The sequence below is a fragment of the Hesperophylax consimilis genome, chromosome 2 (genome assembly GCF_061612785.1).
Source record: "Hesperophylax consimilis isolate HC1 chromosome 2, BYU_Hcon_1.0, whole genome shotgun sequence".
Lineage (NCBI taxonomy): Eukaryota > Metazoa > Arthropoda > Insecta > Trichoptera > Limnephilidae > Hesperophylax > Hesperophylax consimilis.
In genome coordinates this window covers 31,835,183-31,854,238 of record NC_142837.1, presented here as the reverse complement: position 1 = coordinate 31,854,238, position 19,056 = coordinate 31,835,183, and the positions used below count along the sequence as shown (strand labels likewise).

The following is a 19,056-nucleotide window of genomic DNA, read 5'->3' as shown; positions in this document are numbered from 1 at the left end:
GGAGATTACTTTTTGCGAAATAAGCGAAGCATTACAATAACTAAAGGAAATTAGTTAATTTATCTACTCAATACGTAATTTGGTAATAAAATGCACGAAAAACTGTTATGTTATCTTGTTTATTTATAATTTCACGCCCGGCTGGGCTTTTACATGTTATTTTTTTTTATTTATTACAAATAAAATCTAAATAAGAACAACAGAATCAAAGCAAGATCAAAAAAAAAGCAAAGCAAAATCAAAAAGAAAACATAAGACGAAATATAAAAAAAACAAAAACAAAGTCAAAAACGAAATAAAAAAGAAACTAGATACTCCACTACGCAAGATGGAAAAATATAACACTTTGAAAATTACACTAAATTGGTAAGATAAGTTGGGAAGGTAAACAGAGCTACGTAGTTTGCATAGTTAAATTATATTAAATTTGATGTTCTTCTTTCTGAAATAAATTGGTTAATGACTTGTTTATATTTAGTGAATGATGTGTTGAATATATCAACAACATCTTTAGTCACCACCCAAAATTTTGTATACGGCGAACGGGGGTATAGAATTGTGATTCTGTGTTGGAGTTATCACAATAAAACGGTAGATAATGCATTGATGTTGGTTTGCGAGGTATATGTAAAGAAATCAAGTATAATAGTTCAGGGCTGTCAATTATTAAATTTTAAACAAGGGACAAATTGAATATGATGTGGATAGTTCAAATGCAATAAATACCAATAAGAGGTTTGATGACAGACAGAAAATAAAAAAAATCTGATTCTATGCTGTTAGTGACTTATACCCACGAAAAAAAAACGATTTAGAGATTTTTCATTTAGATGACTTTTCACTCCACGGTGACGATATATAACTTTTTATGAAATCGTGAGAATGATTTAGTGATCCTTCCATATAAACAAATTTATTACCTGTGGGAAAACGGTAACCGGATAAAACAGGACTTGATAAAAGAACAGGTTATGTTAGGTTAGGTTAACTTGTTATTTTTCTTCAATTTTCTGTTTTTAATAGGATAATAAAGGTTTTTAATAGGAATATTGCATAAACATTTATGTATGTATTTATTATGTCAATTTCCCTTCAACCTTTTGTTATTCCTTATGTATCCTTAAGGATACTACTAAGAAATCATTTCTCTGAATATACCTAGCTATTTTGGGATAACTACTTAGGATAGATTATACACTATTTTCATAAATATATAAACACATTGTCTGGTAAGATGGTACAGTTTAAAAAAACACAATTTTGCAAAAAACAAGGAAGTTATGACGAAAATAGATTCCGCAGGCGCATGGCGAAAATTTTACGTCGGTGATCAAGAAGATAAACATAAAAATAACCACTTGTGACAGATGCCAGACGCAGCGAGCGCAGTTCGCCTATTGGTGGTAACCACTTTTGGTAAGCCAAAGTAGCATCTGGACGTGAATGGTAGCGAATATATTAAATATGATCTCACTTTGAACTGTACTAATTATAATTGGATCCACATACAAATACTTCTTCAACAATACACACTAATTGATTACATCAATTTATGGAACTAACTAGAGGAGAATCAACAATTTTCACTCACCAGAATGTCCATGAGTGGCCTTAGAACTTCATCAGCCTCTCCTTGAGCGGCCCTCGGCGGTGTGGCCCCCGTGCCGGTTCCTCCCTTCACTCCTTGCAGCAAGTCTCCCAGCTCTCGCACTGATGCTGTGATACGCGCTTCCAAACTGGAAATAATAATAAGTTTACATGACATATTGTTATTTTAGTCATGTAATGAAAATAAAGTATTTGCTGTAAATTTTATCTGTGTGCTTTCAAAGGAAGCGAAGGAGTGATATCCAGGTCTTTAAGAGATCTAGATCGCAGAGAGGAAACTTAAGAGACAGCAGATTGCTCTGTTAGTTAATTAAACAACAACAAAACTATGTATATGATGAGTTGCCCTTTTAACCGCTATTTCTCTATTCCAATTTCTTATGAGAGCTTTACTTTTCTGGCTTTAATTATTTATAGATGTACATAAGTATATATTCTGTAATTTAATGTGTAAGTTTATAGGTACATAGTTCTCAAAGAATCAGTACATTTTTGCATCACTAAAATGATGAATTTAAAGCAAAAAAAATACAATTGTGAAAAAGGGAAACCCATTCGTTTTCTTAGAAGGTATAAAGTTGTTGAAAACAACATGTAGTTATTATGATGTAACTAGAAATATTACTGCATTAAGAAAAAGGTTTTAATGTGGTATTCAACCATCTACTAAGTTTAGTATCTTCCATTAAAATACCAGTTGAATATAGTATAACTTTCTTCTGTATATGTATGAACAAGCATGAAAATCATTAGATAAAAAATGGTATTGGCAAAAAATAGGTTAGGTTACATTAGTTTAGATTAGTTTTTCCCTTCACTTTTCATGACTTTATATCACTTTCCAATAGTGTTCATTTTGAAACTGTTCTATTTCGTCTTGGAACCAGAGAAAATCATCATTACACCATGAGTTAATCATACCTATTAGCGAACAGAACAGCCAGATAGTCCAGGGCAGTGTTGAGGCTCTGCTGGAGATCATGCAAGATGTCAGCAGCATCTGTCTCCAATCTCTCTCCGCCCATCTGCTCAAACATTCGCTCAAGCTGCACGCGGAGTTGCTGAATGTTGTTCATCAAGATGCACGCCTGAGGAACAAGTTCATTGTGTTAACCTTTACAATGCTGGCCTCTTCAAGGCGATCTATCCCACTACGCGGCACGTTTTCACACAAAGTATGTGTTTTAGTGAAACATCATGGATCGCATATGCGACATACGTGATCCGTGGGGATAGCCGCTGATGGATGGTAAAGTTAAATAATATACACAATAGTATTGAAATATGAATACATACAAAATTTCAGTTGTAATATTACGTAGTTACATAAACTTAATAAGGGGGCATAGGGATTTTTAAATGCAAAATAGGCAGATATAGGGCTCCTGCGACTTTGACAGCGGTGACGAAAGAGTTTTTAATAAAAAAAAAGGATAAATATAACCGGGTTGCGAATACCTAATAATGTTTGAAAACCTCCTACCACCATAATTATAATTGGAAAATGTTGTGCAAGCAGAGAAATTGAATCCAGGATGCAAGAGTGGGAACCTGATGCATTTGTCCACTCAGCTACCAACCAGCCAAATATGCTTTATATAATTATTACCAGTTAACAAATCGTAGAAATCACAGCTTCTGTCTCGATTAATTAACTCGGTTCATTTTTAAACTTTTTTTTATTTTTATAGTAAACTTAATGTTTAAATAAATTTCAACATTTTAATCTTTCAATGCCTGCTAAAACGCCAGTGACACCACAAGAAGCTTACTTTTTGTACCAACAGGGTCAACGGACTCATAATATAGTTCTATGTCCTTTTGTATTATGGCGAGATATATGATTTAAGCAGTGTTAGAAAGAGTTAACACCATGCTTTGTATTGGATTCTAAAAGCTTACCATACAAAGATTCCAAATAATTGTACTATATTCTGACCTTTGACCACTGCCTGATTACCTCTGTGCCATCCTCTATGAACAGTCAACCTGACAAACATGTAAAGAGGAAGATATGGCACTACAGGGCAACACAATGGGACGGCAAGTGGTTGTTTTTCAGTGCCTTTACCTTGGAGTGTAGTCTGCTTTTTTCTGCACGCGAGGTGGGAGAGGTAATCAAATCAGCGATGGATTGCTACATTCCCTTCTCCGTCAAATCCTCTGGAGCAGCTACAAAGCTGTGGTTTGCCCATCAGTGTGCTGAAGCAGTTAGACTTAAAAACACAGCTTATAACGCACTCCGGAAAATTGGCTCCTTGGATAACCTTTTGGAACACCGAGAACGGGCAAGGGATTGCAAGAGAACTCTTAATGGTACTAAGAACGACCACAACTACTCCGGGTGTTGAATGAGTTGAAAGTCGACAAAGCCAGCGGGTCTGACAGAATACCTGCCCTGGTCCTTAAGAGATGTTCTGCACAATTAACACCAGTGCTGAAAAAATATTTAAACTCACTCATAAGTGGAAAGATGTAAGATCTCAGAAAAAGACGATCATTCGATCCGATCGGCAACATAGATTTCGATGAAACCGATCGTGTGGCGATTTGCTCACATATGTGATGCAAATTTGGGGGCGGTATTTGCATCGTTTTAGAGAAACTAATACCGTCGGGTTAGATATCTCCAAAGCCTTTGACAGGGTCTGGCACGGGATGCTTGTCGGGAAGTGGGTCCATCTAACCGAGTAATCTGGATTCCAAGAAACTGGGCGTCTTTCATCTCTAATGCATAGACGCAATGTGGGCCTGCTGAGTCTGTTCTACAGGTACTTAAATGGAGACTGCTCTAAGGAGCTAGCAGCATTGATCCCCGGTTCACCGATGCACATGCGTGAAACTCGACGGACACAAGGGGAATACCCGTTTTCTTCGACTCGTTTTAGAGTAAGACGGCTCGTATGTGGAACAAGCTACAGGCATCTGTTTTTCCTCCTTCATATAATACGGGGATCTTCAAGAACCTCATTAATAAATCCCTTCCTACAGCCCCTACCTTAACCTGCCTCACAACACTGCCCAACCGGGTGGCGACAAAGTTCCCCTGCCTTTACACTATACGGACAGGAGGTGTGAGATATCACTAAAAAAAAAGTAAAATTCCAGAAAGTTAAATTTTACATATCAGAGAAAGATCTGTAAAAGTTTGTGAACTTTTTACTAATTATTTTTATATGAAACAAAAAAATGTGAAGTGACAGTAACAGCTAATACGTTTGCATAAATAAAAATTTGTTTTAATTTCATGAAAAGGGGTATTTCGAGAGTTTGCAAGAAATAAAGATTGTAAGTGACAAAAAAAATCCTCTATTTTCGAAATCTTTCATCTGCTTTCAAAAACAGAAAATCTATTAGATTGACAAATTTCTGATAACAAAACATCACATTTTCCATAGAATGTGCAGAATTTAAAACACACGAAGGCTAGCAGCGTGACGCTAGAAACAGACGATGCAGTGATGCCAGCCAAGTTGGGAGTTTTGAAGGGATAGTGTTTTATTCATTTTGAAATAATAATTTATTAATATTGTTATTTAAAATTAAACTTGTGTATTGAGAATCGGCTTTTGTCGACCTACATGAATAAATACCTTTTAAGCAATAATATTTTTTACTGGAGTTCCTTATTATCGAGCATTTACTGTACTTAAGTGTAAGTAGGTACTAAAAAACCCTTCAACAGTTAAATAGTATATTTACCAATTTCTCCTCCTTCAGATGTTCGGGGAACTCTTTCTGGACGATGTCCGCGTAAGCGATCAGCACCTTGACGATGGTTTTGGCGAAGCGTTTCATGTAACGCTTCCAAATCTCCGGATCGGGGCATTCCAGCTTGGACACCACGTCGAAGCACTGCGTCAGCTGCGTGAACACGTCCACCACCGAGTTGGAGAAGAGGGCGTGCTCGCTCGACTTTTGAAACTGGGAAGGTTAACATATTCATAACACCAGGAAATTAAATATATTATCTCTTATTATTCTATATTCCGTCAAGAAAGACTAGAATTTAATAAAGTGGAACCAAATTTTTTCATTACTATGGCAACATCGATTTTAAAACAAATTATAGTATGTAGATTCAAAGGTGAGGTTATGATTGACCCGAAAATGACAGTGAGATATTATTAGACAGAAAATAATTCTTTTTTAATGCTTTTAAATAATTTAATTTTTTCAAAAAGGGTGTGTTTCTTCCAATTTAATTTAATTTTGATTTAAGGTTGTCGCCAAAGATAATAGAATATACGGAGATATGCTGTGAGGGACACCTGACCATCGGCGGATCTTGGTCTACTGAGTGTGATTTAGATACGCAAAGAATTCGTTAGTTTAGTCCAGTTTGTGTTGTCGCCGAGTACAGTTCGTCATCGTTTTATAACTTCAAAACAAATGGAATATCATTTCATCTGTAAGTACAAGATTAGATTAAAAGGTTTTATTTTGTATCAATGTTTTTATTGACGTAAGCCCCCGCACTCGCAGGCGAAGCTGTCATTGCAAAGTTAGTGCTGGGACGTGATTACGTTTAAATACCGACTATCGTTATTTCACAATACTATTTTTATTTTTAAATGTATTATTTTTGGTGATAATTATTGTTGTAGAACCTGATGGCGGTAAAAAAATACAATGTTTTTCTTTTCAAATATAAAATATTATTATCTATGAAGTGTTTTTACCTATGAATTTTGATTGGAAAAATGGAACTAAAATGCATCTTTTACCATCTCTCCCGATGAAGATAGTTCTTCTTGTGGTAATTAAGTTGAAACAAAGTTTTGTTTAAATAATTTGTGCTTGGCGGAGTAAAGAAACTTTACCCCTTCTTCCTCACAACTTTCTCCAATTGGGGATGCCAGAGTCTCACTGTCTCCTAAAGGATGGGAGCAGTTAGGACTCTTGTGCGGTATTCACATGAAAAAAACGTGATTATTTATTTATGTTAGGTAAAGAATAATGAATCTCAGTTTTTATGTGTCATAACTTAGAGCAGGGGTTCCCAACCCCGTGCCGAACGATTCTTATGTGCCCGCCACTATTCGAAAGTGAAATAATTTTTTCATAAACATTAATTAAAAATGTGAATTATTTTTATTTATTTGTTAGAGTTTTAATTTGTTTGAGTGCCTAGGTTTATTAAATACGTTCGCATGTTTGCGATATTGTATGTATGAGTGGTTCCTTTGCTGAAAGTACTTGTCGCAACTTGTCTAGCGGCGAGCCTGACTGCACTCTTCACGCTAGCCTGGAACGGGGAGTGTTATTTGCACATCACTCCTTGTACACGCAGAAAACTCGAAGTGAACGAACGCAACAAACTGAGCCGATGAATGCCGAAGGCACCAAAACACATGGCACATGACTCTGCCAGCTCTGTCTGTCAGTGAAAGCAATAAGCACGGCCCCGACAGCCAAACTGACAGTAGTCCTCGTACCATCCCGATCGGTTCGGCGATCATCGGCTCACTTCGGGTTTTCGGCGTGTACAAGGAGTGATTTGCAAATAGCATTTCCCGCCTGGAACCGCGTTGTTGTCATTTTGATTGCGATTGCTGCCCCGAGTTTGTCGATTAAAAATAGGTGGTGCCCGCCACCCTACCGATATTTTAGAATGTGCTCTAGAGTACAAAAAGGTTGGGAACCCCTGACTTAGAGTATAATTATATTTCTAAAGGAAAGAAAAATGGATTGACGTAACTGGGGGAAAGAGAAACTGGTTTCATACTTGCCATAGCATCATTTGATCTCCTTTTTAAAGTAAAATTCTATTTAAAGTTGCATATTTGTACTACGACTGTCAATAACTATCCTGTATGTGAATGGCACTTGTGCCGTTAATTCTAAAGAAATTCCTTTTTCTGTGAACCATCTTGGTGTTACCATTTAAACAATCACAGTGCAATCGTTTTTGTTTCTTCATGTTAAATGATTTCCACTGAACATGAATTAAAAATACTTACACCATCCTTCTTATCCCGATTGAATGCTCCGTTGAGGTATTCCAATGAAACATCATCATTCTCGTTCAGCCATTGCATCACAAATGGTTCGAACCAGGCCGGATATTCAGGCACTGCTCCACAATATGGTGGTACATCCTTCACATAGTTTGTGTGCAGCCATTTTACCTGAAAACAATAAAAATACATTTTGAAACATCATGTAAGTGCACAAAGTTATCTAGCTAAAGCCACAATTGCACCAACCAGCTAGGAATACTACTGAGGTGGTGCAACCGGTACACTAGGGGGCATTGATTTGTTAGAACTTGGAACACATGCTCTGAGGATGGGAAGGAGGTTGGAGGTTAATTGACCAGTTTAATACATGGCAACCTAACAAGCCAATGTGTTGGAATTTAGGATGGGCAGGAATAAAGGAATTGATTGAGCTTCGGTTTTCGTTTCTGACTTTCCGCTTCCTTTTGCTTCCTGTTTCGTCTCCCTTCCAGCTTCTTGCTTCTTGCTTCCAGCTTACCGCTTCCAGCCCTATGCTTCCAGTTCGTGCGTAATTATTTTTTTTGGTTATTGCTTTCCACTGCTTTTTGATTCTCGTTTCCAGCTTCCCGTTACAAGCTTCCAGCTTCCCCGTTTCCCGTTGCCTCATGCTTTTTGCTTCCTCTGTTCATTAATTATTATGTGTGATATATATACGCCCATTGAGCTATTTCAGAGATTTACAATACTCTAGATAAATGTGGCAAGTAAGAAACACTCTTATGTTTCCAGTGAATTATTAATTCAAACAATGTTCATGTATGACAAAGATAAACATTCAAAGAATATATGCGTATGAACGAATTGGCATTTTCGAATTTACATTGAATACTACATTCTATATTACACTATAAAACGAACAGGGAATACTGTAGGAGACAAGCTACTGCTATTACGTTGTCCTTCTCATCACTCACATTTTCAAATTCATTGAAAATCTTCAGGAAATAATTGTATTTTTTTATAATCGTTAAATAATTTGTGTGTATTTACGAATGAAATCTTATTTCTTGGCTTTTACAAGTGTTTGCTGAGTAATGAAAATATTTTCTCATCACACACAAGGGCATTATGGCACTTTTTTAATGTAATTTACTTAGAGGTAGCACATGACTTCTCGTGATGCATGGCAGTTTAGTATGTACTAAAACTTCAAAATCGAAAGCACTACAATTGACTTGCTTTTCGCTTGCCACTTTGAGATTTCTACAGTGGGTCTATATATATTGTAACGTCATTAAATGAGACAGATGTCATATTTACCTTGAAGTGCAGATTCATATAAGCGGAAGACTTGCAAAGACGGTGCTGTTCATGTTCTTCTAGTGCATACTTCATATCCACAGCAAACAGAGACCACATAGTGGCAGCTGACAGCTAAAATATAAACAGCAAACATAATTACATTTTGATTTACATCGAACCGGAGGATAACATTTTCAGTCAGATTGTGACCTTTATAAGCTCTGTTGGCCAAATTTAACAACACAAAACAAAATAGAAGTTTTCCACAAAAAATATTTTCAACTTTTTTTGTTATTTGTTTTTGGGGTGTTATTCCGTGTTGCGCTAACTCCTTCTTTAGCCAACGTTTATAAATAACACATCTGCCCTGATGATGGACACTGCAATGCTATCCGAAACGTTGGCTAAAGAAGGAGTTAGCGCAACACGGCATAACACCCCAAAAACAAATAACAAAAATACTTTTGGCCGTGAAAACCTTAAATCATATTTTCAACTTTGTTTCTAATTTGAATGGTTGTTCATATTATTATTGGTTAGTAAAAAGTATGAGTGTTACCTGTCCGATATTAAGCTCTTGGGGGAATTGATTTAATACGGGTGCATAACTATTTCTATCTTCTTCTATCACAGATACAATCAGTGCTATTAGTTTGTGCCAGAAGTCCACTGTGTCGAGTTGTGGGCCATGGTCGGCGGGGTCACGCTTCGCCTCATTAGGGTCAACCTAATGAAACAAATTACATATTAGTTAAAGAAATAATATAAATCTTCTAACACTTTATCATAATTTTAGCGTGCACCTCATCTTAGAGTAATACATTATTATTTTTGAAGTATTATTTACCTGGAACTCTCTGTTGTAGAGTTCGTAGCAGTTCTCAAAGAGGAATTGATATGTTGATCTTAAACAAGCCTTTACACAATCCTTCACCACGGTGGATGCTCTTGGCGGACTGCTCAACTCTTGCACCTAAAATAAGAAATACATAATTTGACATAAAATAAAGATAAACTATTGTTTTTCATGTTTGAACGTTTCAAAACTGGATTTATTTGGGTTATAAAAGATGTAAACTTATGGATTTTTAATTTTTTCCACAATGTTCCCTATGTAACTGTCTTATATATTACTTATTATTAAGATGCATCAAAGTTTGTGCCAAGATTTCAACCGCTTGGAGTTAAAGGGTTCTATCTGACAGAGCGATATTGTGCAATAGTGGGCTCTAGAGAGAGAGCTATTTCAGAGTTCATTATTGCATAACAATGCAGTGTCAGAAGGAACCTTGTTTTTCCAAGTGATCTATTTTTAGAATAGCGATATAGATGAGTAATAGCGAGCTAATAGATCGGTTATGAGGTTAAGAGAGCTTAACATTATGTGAACAATTTTTATTTAAATAAATATGAAGATAGTAGGCAGGGGTGCCACAAGGATCTGTGCTGTCACCTAGCCTGTTGCAAGTCAACAATCTCGTTGAATGTGCACCAATTCCTTGCTATGCGAACGACAGCACCGTTCATGAGGGTTATGATTTTGACGGCCAGAACACCTGTTAACAGTAGTTGATGTTGTCTTTATGAAAACGGGTTGGTTTCTTCAACTTGTTTTTGTGAAAGTCAACACGTATGTGTAACGATCTACTGGCATCTGTTTTTCTTCCTTCATATAATCTGGACCTTTTCAAGACCTGCATTAATAAATCCCTTCCTACCGCCCCTTCCTTAACCTGTCTCAAAATGCTGACCAACTGGGTACATAGTGATATAGTTCCTCTGTCTTTAAACTGTACATACAGGGGCCCTCTTGTGAGGTGTCAGAAACAAAAATTTCAAACCTTCATTCTGAAGAATGTGATGCTGGTCAAAAGGTCCACTGTGCTCTTCAAGTCCATAAGCTTCTCCTGACTGGAGGCGGGGAAGTTGTTCCTATACATGGACAGGTCTATCCTCAAAGAGTTGTGCAGCTGATCCAACAGCTTGACAAACTTCTCTTTCTGAAAATTAAAAGAGATACAATGTTTAAAAGCTTAAAAACCACCTTGTTGTTTCTCCAATCAGAGAATGGATGCCAATATGGCAATCTATAAAAAAAATATAAAGTGACCTGAATTGAATGCAATCTGAGGCAGCCTCCAAAAAACCAATAAATTCATAATCATATTATAACAATATCACTCTCAAAGGTTATCCAGAATGTCTAGTCCTTTAAAAGAAATATCTACTCTACTTTTGCCACTAACCTTCTAATTAATGTAATATTAATAATAATGAAGGGTAAAATAGCAAATACAAAATGTCCAGTGTTTTTACTACAGCGTCCTCTGCGTGCAAAGTAGTAAAACTTTTTAATAAAAGTGTGTTTATCTGAAGTGACCAGCCAGGTAAGTAAGTATGTTTTTGTGTATCTCTTTGTAAATAATAAGTATGTTTTTCTGAATCTGTTTGTAAATCATAAAATTATATAGAGCCTAGGAACAAATAAATTTTACAGCGCACTTGAGGTGATTTTTCACAAAAACGGCACTCTACGAATCATCCAATCATACATTGTTTTACTTCAATTTGACCTCTGACAGTACTAGGTTAATGCATTAAATTGTATTTCTTGATTCTCACTATACTTTGAGAATCAAGAAATACAATTGAGAAGAAACTGGTAACCAGATAAAATAAAACAGTGAAAAAACAAAATATGATAGAAGAATAGGGTAGGTTAGTTTAGGTTAGGTTTGTTGTTCGTTCCTTTTCTTCAATGTTCTGTTTTGTTACTTTTCTGTTTTGTTACTGTTATCTTTTGTTACTGTTCTGTTTTGTTTCGTTACTGTTCTGTTTTGTCACGAAAAAAAAGTTTAAAAATAATAAATTAAATTAACAATGCTTTTCAACGACTTTCAACAACACTTACTCCAAAATTGGAAGCAGCAAACCGATCGCTGGCGGACACGGCCGAGGAGGCAGTTGTATGGGCGTAGTAAGCGTTGATGTTTGCTAGTAGGGTGCTCATCACTGCGGGCACTCCTGCGCACAGATACTTGGTGGACAGGCAGTGGAAGTGGCTGGAATGAAATAGATGGGTTGGAATCAATCCAAGAGAATAGAGATGAAGAATAATTTATTATTGCAAATGGTGTAATTTTGTGTGGTTAGGATTTTAAAAAGCCTCAAACGATTAATACATTATTTTAACCCTTACGGTCCTGAATTAAAACTGGCAGTGGTAGAATAGTTATGATGCTTGATATCAATTGGTAGAGTATTTTTGAAAAAATTTGGTGTTTTTTTCTTTCTTCAATGGTTAATAGTCAGAGGGCGTGTTTCACATAAAATTACAAATCATTTTATTCAATTAAAAAAAATTACATAAAAATTAAACATTGAAAAAATACTTTCAAAATTTACAGTAAAAAAAAATTGATTAAAAAAAAGTAGAGGAAAATAAAATCACATAAATAAGTCATCTCAATGTGGAATAACCACAGTTCAATAATGGACTCGTACGCTGAAAAAGCCGTCGCAATAATAAAAACTAAAATACTTTCTGAACAATAATAAATTAACATCATTAAATTTGATTTACTTTAATTAAAAAAAATTATTAAATTGAGTTTTACGAATTAAACGCAATAAAAATAAATAAATTGCAATAATTCAATTTCTAAAATTTTTTAACTCAGTAATAATTTGTACACTGGTTAAGTGTAATATTATCAAATATTAAAAGCGTTCAATGTCTAAGTAAAGTGAACACTGCACATTATTATTATAAATAATAAAAGTTAAAAACAACAATGCAGCCGATCCTACTCACGTCATGGCTTGGTAGATGGATTCAATGCCGTATCTCATTGCAAACTCGTCTACAATCTCCTCGGGGGCCTCGTCGAAGTAAATCTTCCAGGCCTCGTCACCCTTTGCCTTGGGCAGGGACACGGAGCCCCCGCCCTCCTCGCACAGGTAGTGGAACTGGTTTTCATGGAGGCAGGTATACTGGAAAACAAATAAGGATTGGTTAGTGATATTCTCCAGGCGCCGCCGGCAATTGGCAGCGGCAGAAAAAGGAATCACGATTAATTTTGTACAAAAAAATATTGAAAGCTGTTATAATGTATTATGCCGTAAGCTATAGTTCTTGATTTCATTGGTGATGTCAATATAACAGCTTTCATTTTCATTGAAGTTTTCAACATTTTATTTTATTTTAACTGATTTATAAGGGCACACCATTTGACAATAATATGTAATTACAACAGTTAAATGGAAAGAATGACATGCTTAATGATTCGAGGCTGGATAATAATAATTATGGACAATCGTTTCCATGATCTATGAAGTAATAATAATTAATGAATCAATACTTTCTGTCAATGACGTTACCCTATAAATAAACCACTCACCGTTACCCGTATGTCAATCTGTCATTCATAAATAAACATGAACATAAATAAACCACCCACTGCTGTTTTTGTTTTACTGTTTATGTCAAAAAATGTTGCCAGTTGCCAGTACCTATCTTATGCTAATACCATAGTAAAGCATTAGAAAAAATATATTGTTTTTTGAAATCCCAACAGACTATTCATTTCTTTTCTGGGTAAAATTTCGATCGCGCTGGCCTCGCTTATTATGAATATTTTTTAGATAAAACCTTTAGATTCACCTTAATTACTGTACGACACAACTTTTAACCTTCGGGGCGGTGGAAAATATTGCAATAAAAATTTCAATTACGTAAAATTAAAATTAGCTTTCGTTTTGTGAAACGAGGCCGTCCATTTTCAAACTTTATTGTCAAATGTCATTTTGTTTTGTTGGTATTTCTGTTACTATAGGACGAAACGAACGGCTAGAAGTGGCTAGAAACATAATCACGCGGGCGTTTTTTTTAATGTTAAAAAATTCCGTCAAATTAGTATTTACCTAATATGCATGCATTGTGTGCGTTGTGATTGAAATTTATTAGCTGGATTTTCTTTTTTTACGTTCAAATTTTATTTAAGTTAACTATTTCTGCGATGTTGAGCGGCTACTTGAAAATTGGGATGTTTTTCTTGCCCTGACGCGAGCAGGCGGTATTAAGGGGACACTTTCTTTTGAATCACAAACCATGTTACACAAACCTAGCGTAGCCGCTAAACTACTTGAAAACTGGGATGTTTTTCTTGCTTTGACGCGAGAAGGCGCTATAAAGGGGGCACTTTCTTTTGTATCACAAACCATGTTACACAAACCTAGCGTAGCCGCTAAACTACTTGAAAACTGGGATGTTTTTCTTGCCTTGACGCGAGCAGACGCTATAAAGGGGGCACTTTCTTTTGTATCACAAACCATGTTACACAAACCTAGCGTAGCCGCTAAACTACTTGAAAACTGGGATGTTTTTCTTGCCTTGACGCGAGCATACGCTATAAAGGGGGCACTTTCTTTTGTATCACAAACCATGTTACACAAACCTAGCGTAGCCGCTAAACTACTTGAAAACTGGGATGTTTTTCTTGCCTTGACGCGAGCAGGCGCTATAAAGGGAGCACTTTCTTTTGTATTACAAACTTAGCGTAGCCGCTCAACATCGCAGAAATAGTTAACTTAAATAAAATTTGAACGTAAAAAAATAAAATCCAGCTAATAAATTTCAATCACAACGCACACAATGCATGGATATTAGGTAAGTACTAATATGACGGAATTTTTTAACATTAAAAAAAACGACCGCGCGATTGTCTCTAGCTACTTCTAGCCGTTCGTTTCGTCCTATAGTAACAGAAATACCAACAAAACAAAATGACATTTGACAATAAAGTTTGAAAATGGACGGCCTCGTATCACAAAACGAAAGCTAATTTTAATTTTAGGTAATTGAAATTTTTATTGCAATATTTTCCACCGCCCCGAATGCAAAAAGTTGTGTCGTACAGTAATTAAGGTGAATCTAAAGGTTTTATCTAAAAAATATTCATAATAAGCGAGGCCAGCGCGATCGAAATTTTACCCTTTTCTGCAGTAGGTACCTATGAACAATTTCAAGTCGCGGGGTGGTGTACGAAAATAATGACTTTACCTACTTAATTTTCTTTCATCATCCCCCGTCTCATCAAATACAAAAAAATAACATAGTAAAAATAAAATGGTATATTTATAATTCTTTCAAAAGTTTGTCCTAGATAGAGCATCAGGGATAAAGCTTCAATGTCATTCATACAAAATCGCACTAATGTCCAGGGCCTTTTAGGTTCATAAGTCTAGTGATGGGCATTGAGCAAAATCGAAATATTTCTATATTTGAGTTATGTTTGGGATTAATGGCTGGCACACAATGCAGCTATTATTCCAAGTACCATCATAATGGTGAAATTACCCCGAAATCCTAATTTAATACAACATTATCAAGTTTCATCGTAGGGGTTCGGGAAGAGAGGGATTTAGAAATAATCGAAATAACTGTATCATTGTCACAAAAAAAGGTACGATATGTAATTTAAATCTAATGAAGCAATTAAACTTCTACGTTCATTTCAATTAGTAATAATACAAAATGTAGATAGGCAGTGTCGGACACAGCCCCAGTTGTTTTCGTGGTTAGTCTAGGTTTATGTGTACAGTTCCTAAGTAGGTGGGTATATTGAAATTTTATAATTTTTTGTTTGAATTGTTTAATTTTAATATTTATTGAGTTCAGCCTAGTAGGATATTTTGTTGATTCTAAAAGTTTGCAGATTTTTGTTAGATGCCGCCTGAGTTGTCAAAATAAGCAATTTACCCATATTCTGTACTTTTGTGTCTGCTTTCGGCGTTTGCAGAGTAATCGTTTTTGGAATGTTGTGCTATACCTTGTCTCTATATTGTCGTGCCCGGTTTTTGTAATTCTGGTTAAACTTTGCCCTCGTATATTTCTAACTTGGAGCCCAAGATGAGTTGTAACAAATACACACCTTTAAAAAAACACTTGGATCGGATAGTTAGTATCTGAGATATGATGGCCATAGACGTCCGACCACCACGAGTGTCATATCGGCTGGCACAAACATTCATCTTCCCTCTTTAAAACGAAGGATGGTCGACTAAGATGGTGGCGCTCTCTATTTTGAAATTACCCCAACAGAAACTGTCGCTCATTTTTGGACGCGAGTGCTTCCGTGCATCCGGCACTGATTTAAAATAAGTTTTCATGACAATTTTTTTTATAAAAACACCGTGTTTTTTTAATATATTTTAATAGATACCTTTTTAAATCAACATTAACACTAGCCGAAATTTGAAGGTGTTCAAAATATTTTATTTAACCTTTGCAACTACGGCAAGTTTTGCTAATCTCTTCCAGCCTGTAATAATTAGTTATCTATTTACTATTGGATTAAGACTTGATGGGCTTGTGTGTACAGTTATTCTTAGACGTTGAGAACTAGTATGGATTCATTTGATTCATGAGTAGAATTAAATGGTTGTTACACTACCCTCCGTAAAAATGAGTTAATCAAGATAAAAAACAAGTTTAGAAATACGAAACAAGCCAATTCATAAATATTGATTCTCCAAACTGTGCATATTGCAAGCCCTTCCTGAGAATTTAGCGACCCCCGATTGAAGGCAGCTTCATAAGAGATTACGCAAACAGTATTATTATGCCAAATTTACACAGTCCAGGCTTAAAGTTTAACTTAACAATAAAGTCCAGAGCAGTCCTACTACTGTTCAGTACAATCTGACCATAACAATGTTATTCGGGTAGCGACAAACACAGACATTTGCATATTATTATGAAGTTATTACGTCACGTATTCGATACTATTTATGGCTCTGTGCGGGACTTTAAGCCAGTGGCGTCACTGGGGTCGGTATCACACCCAATGCGGTAACTCTTTGTGTTACCCCCATGGTTTTCTTCCTATATAATAGTCTTCAGAATCCTTACAAGGTACCTATTGTTATCTGTATTTATACTTCTGTCGTATTGTAAAAATGTTAAGTGACATATTTACGTAAGAACTATTTCATACCAACTTTGCCATACAGAGATTTCTTAGCCTTGGTAATAAATATTTTTCTGTGGATATATAATCTGAATTAATGAAAAACAAAGTTTTTTACTAACCGGTTTACTATTATACAGGGTGTACGGGGGTAAAGCGCACTAACTTCGGGAGGTGATTCTACATGATTGATTGTAGAAGTAAAAATATAAATAACTTTTCGAAATTCTAATGTTTATTTTCGCATACAAAATTGTTTTTCTAATTCAAGTTTTTTTACCTATAAGACGTCGGAATTTCGAAAAAAGTTATTTATTTTTTTAACTTGTACTATCATGTGGAATAACCCCACGAAGTTAGCGCACTTTACCCCCAGACAACCTTGTATATCGAATATGACAATGTTTATTGTATTTCAATTATATTCTCTTTGCACCTACTTGTAATATCAATTGTATCTCGTCCGCTATATTATCTTTTGTATTCGCATACATATTTTGTTCCAATTTTTAATTATTGTATCTACATTGATTTTTTTCCTATTTAATACAGATATCCTTCTGTGCATACTTAATGTTATGATGTCATGTATCATTTTAATGTAAAAGCTCTTTGTCGGTGTATAAATAAATAATTAAATATTCAGGGAATCGGAGTCAAGTGACACGAAGTTAGGCTTTCCATGACCGGGAGAACTGCCAATCTTCGGCTCTTCATGTGGTAATATTTATTCAAGATACGATATAACTCGAAATCCTACCGCGCGCATACAATACAAATAAAAAAGTTATGGTGGTTTCACTGCAAAAAAATACAGGTACACCTCATATCGTCAAGCGCATACTTACGTTTTTGTACAAATAATGTCGAAAAATCTAACTAATGTATAATAAAGATGTTTGGAAAAAAAAAACAATAATATCAGCCCACTCCGAACACATCAATCCGAATGTCTTTTTGTCAATTGTAAAAGCTGAGATCTTGTGAATAAACACAACAGGGAGAATAAAAAAAAGAGTTTTTTATTTGTTATTTTGGTGTAACTGGTGCGGTCCACCCCTCCATCGGTACAATGCTAGTGACGCCACTGCTTCAAGCTGTACTATGTATGTAGGTAGTGTGATTGTGATTTGTGTATCTTCTGTTATAGCCTTCACGGTTGCTTATCCAGGGGTGCGCCAAGAGTCGATACTATCCCTAAAATTTTTTTTCTGAAGTTCAACTTTTCAAAAACTTAAGTTTAGGCAACCCTACAAAATATATCGCGAGTATTGATAAAACGATTAAGATTTAAACCTTTGCATAGCCCTTAAACCATTATCGCTACGACAGGCTGTGATTTTCCTTCCACGGGGTTACGGTAGAGCTGTAAACCGGGGGTGAGAGATTTATATAAAAAATAATTTTTTCAATAGAAATGTATGAAAGCATAAAGGAAAAAACTTTTTAAAAATACTGTATTATATCTAAGATTATTTGTGACAGTTTCACTTGATTAACTTTTTTGCTTTCATACAAAATTATTTACAAAATAAATAAAAACCAGCTTTTTGCTTGAAATCGAACTTTTCTAGACTCAGTTTGTCAAGCGATTTTAATGCCTATTACCTACGATATGGCTTATAGCTTCCTCTTAAGTGAAACTAACACGTCTTCCATTGACACTTAAGGCTCTGTCGTAAGCGTTTAAAAGGAAGAAGAGGATGGTTTGAAAAGGGGACATGTAAATGGAAACGTTAGAGGAAGCGCGCTAATATTTAAATAAACATTTATTATAAAGTGAAAATTCTAAAAATATTTAATAAAACACGATTCGTTTAAAATAGAGCAAAAATCTATCGACACATGTATAAAGTAGCATTTAAAGATACATTGTGATTTTTTTCATACCTATAACACGTTAAATAACAGAATAATTTTCGGAGCGTACTTTGCAATTTTTTCTATCGAAGGAATTAGATATAATTACCGTTTCAGCAAGGCAAATGTATAGATAATATTTACAAAAATAGAATATATATTTCAATATAAAAACAGTGTTCAGTTCAAGGAAAGAATGTTGTAAATCGGTAGAAATTCGGAATGCGGGGGATTAATGTAGTCAAAGGAAAAGTTTTAAACTTTGCATCATAGGTTTAAGAGCCGAATTAGCTTACAAGCTAAACTTTCCTAGCAACGAGAAGATAATTTTCCCGCCTATAGTACCCCCTGTAACAACTACGACACAATGAAGC

The 19,056-nt window shown here is 35.3% G+C and overlaps 1 protein-coding gene across 1 annotated transcript in view; it reads right to left on the bottom strand.

Moving 5' to 3' along the window:
• The window catches only part of unc-13 (protein unc13 homolog), a 217,859-nt gene that overhangs the window by 20,038 nt on the left and 178,765 nt on the right, over positions 1 to 19,056 (bottom strand). Inside the window, exons 12-21 of the mRNA XM_089642160.1 lie at positions 12,667 to 12,845; positions 11,764 to 11,914; positions 10,694 to 10,852; positions 9,700 to 9,825; positions 9,412 to 9,579; positions 8,871 to 8,984; positions 7,572 to 7,739; positions 5,311 to 5,532; positions 2,530 to 2,696; positions 1,592 to 1,736 (exon numbers count right to left, since the gene is read on the bottom strand). Of these exons, the coding sequence (XP_089498286.1) occupies positions 1,592 to 1,736; positions 2,530 to 2,696; positions 5,311 to 5,532; positions 7,572 to 7,739; positions 8,871 to 8,984; positions 9,412 to 9,579; positions 9,700 to 9,825; positions 10,694 to 10,852; positions 11,764 to 11,914; positions 12,667 to 12,845 (1,599 nt within the window). The remainder of the gene's footprint in view (positions 1 to 1,591; positions 1,737 to 2,529; positions 2,697 to 5,310; positions 5,533 to 7,571; positions 7,740 to 8,870; positions 8,985 to 9,411; positions 9,580 to 9,699; positions 9,826 to 10,693; positions 10,853 to 11,763; positions 11,915 to 12,666; positions 12,846 to 19,056) is intronic.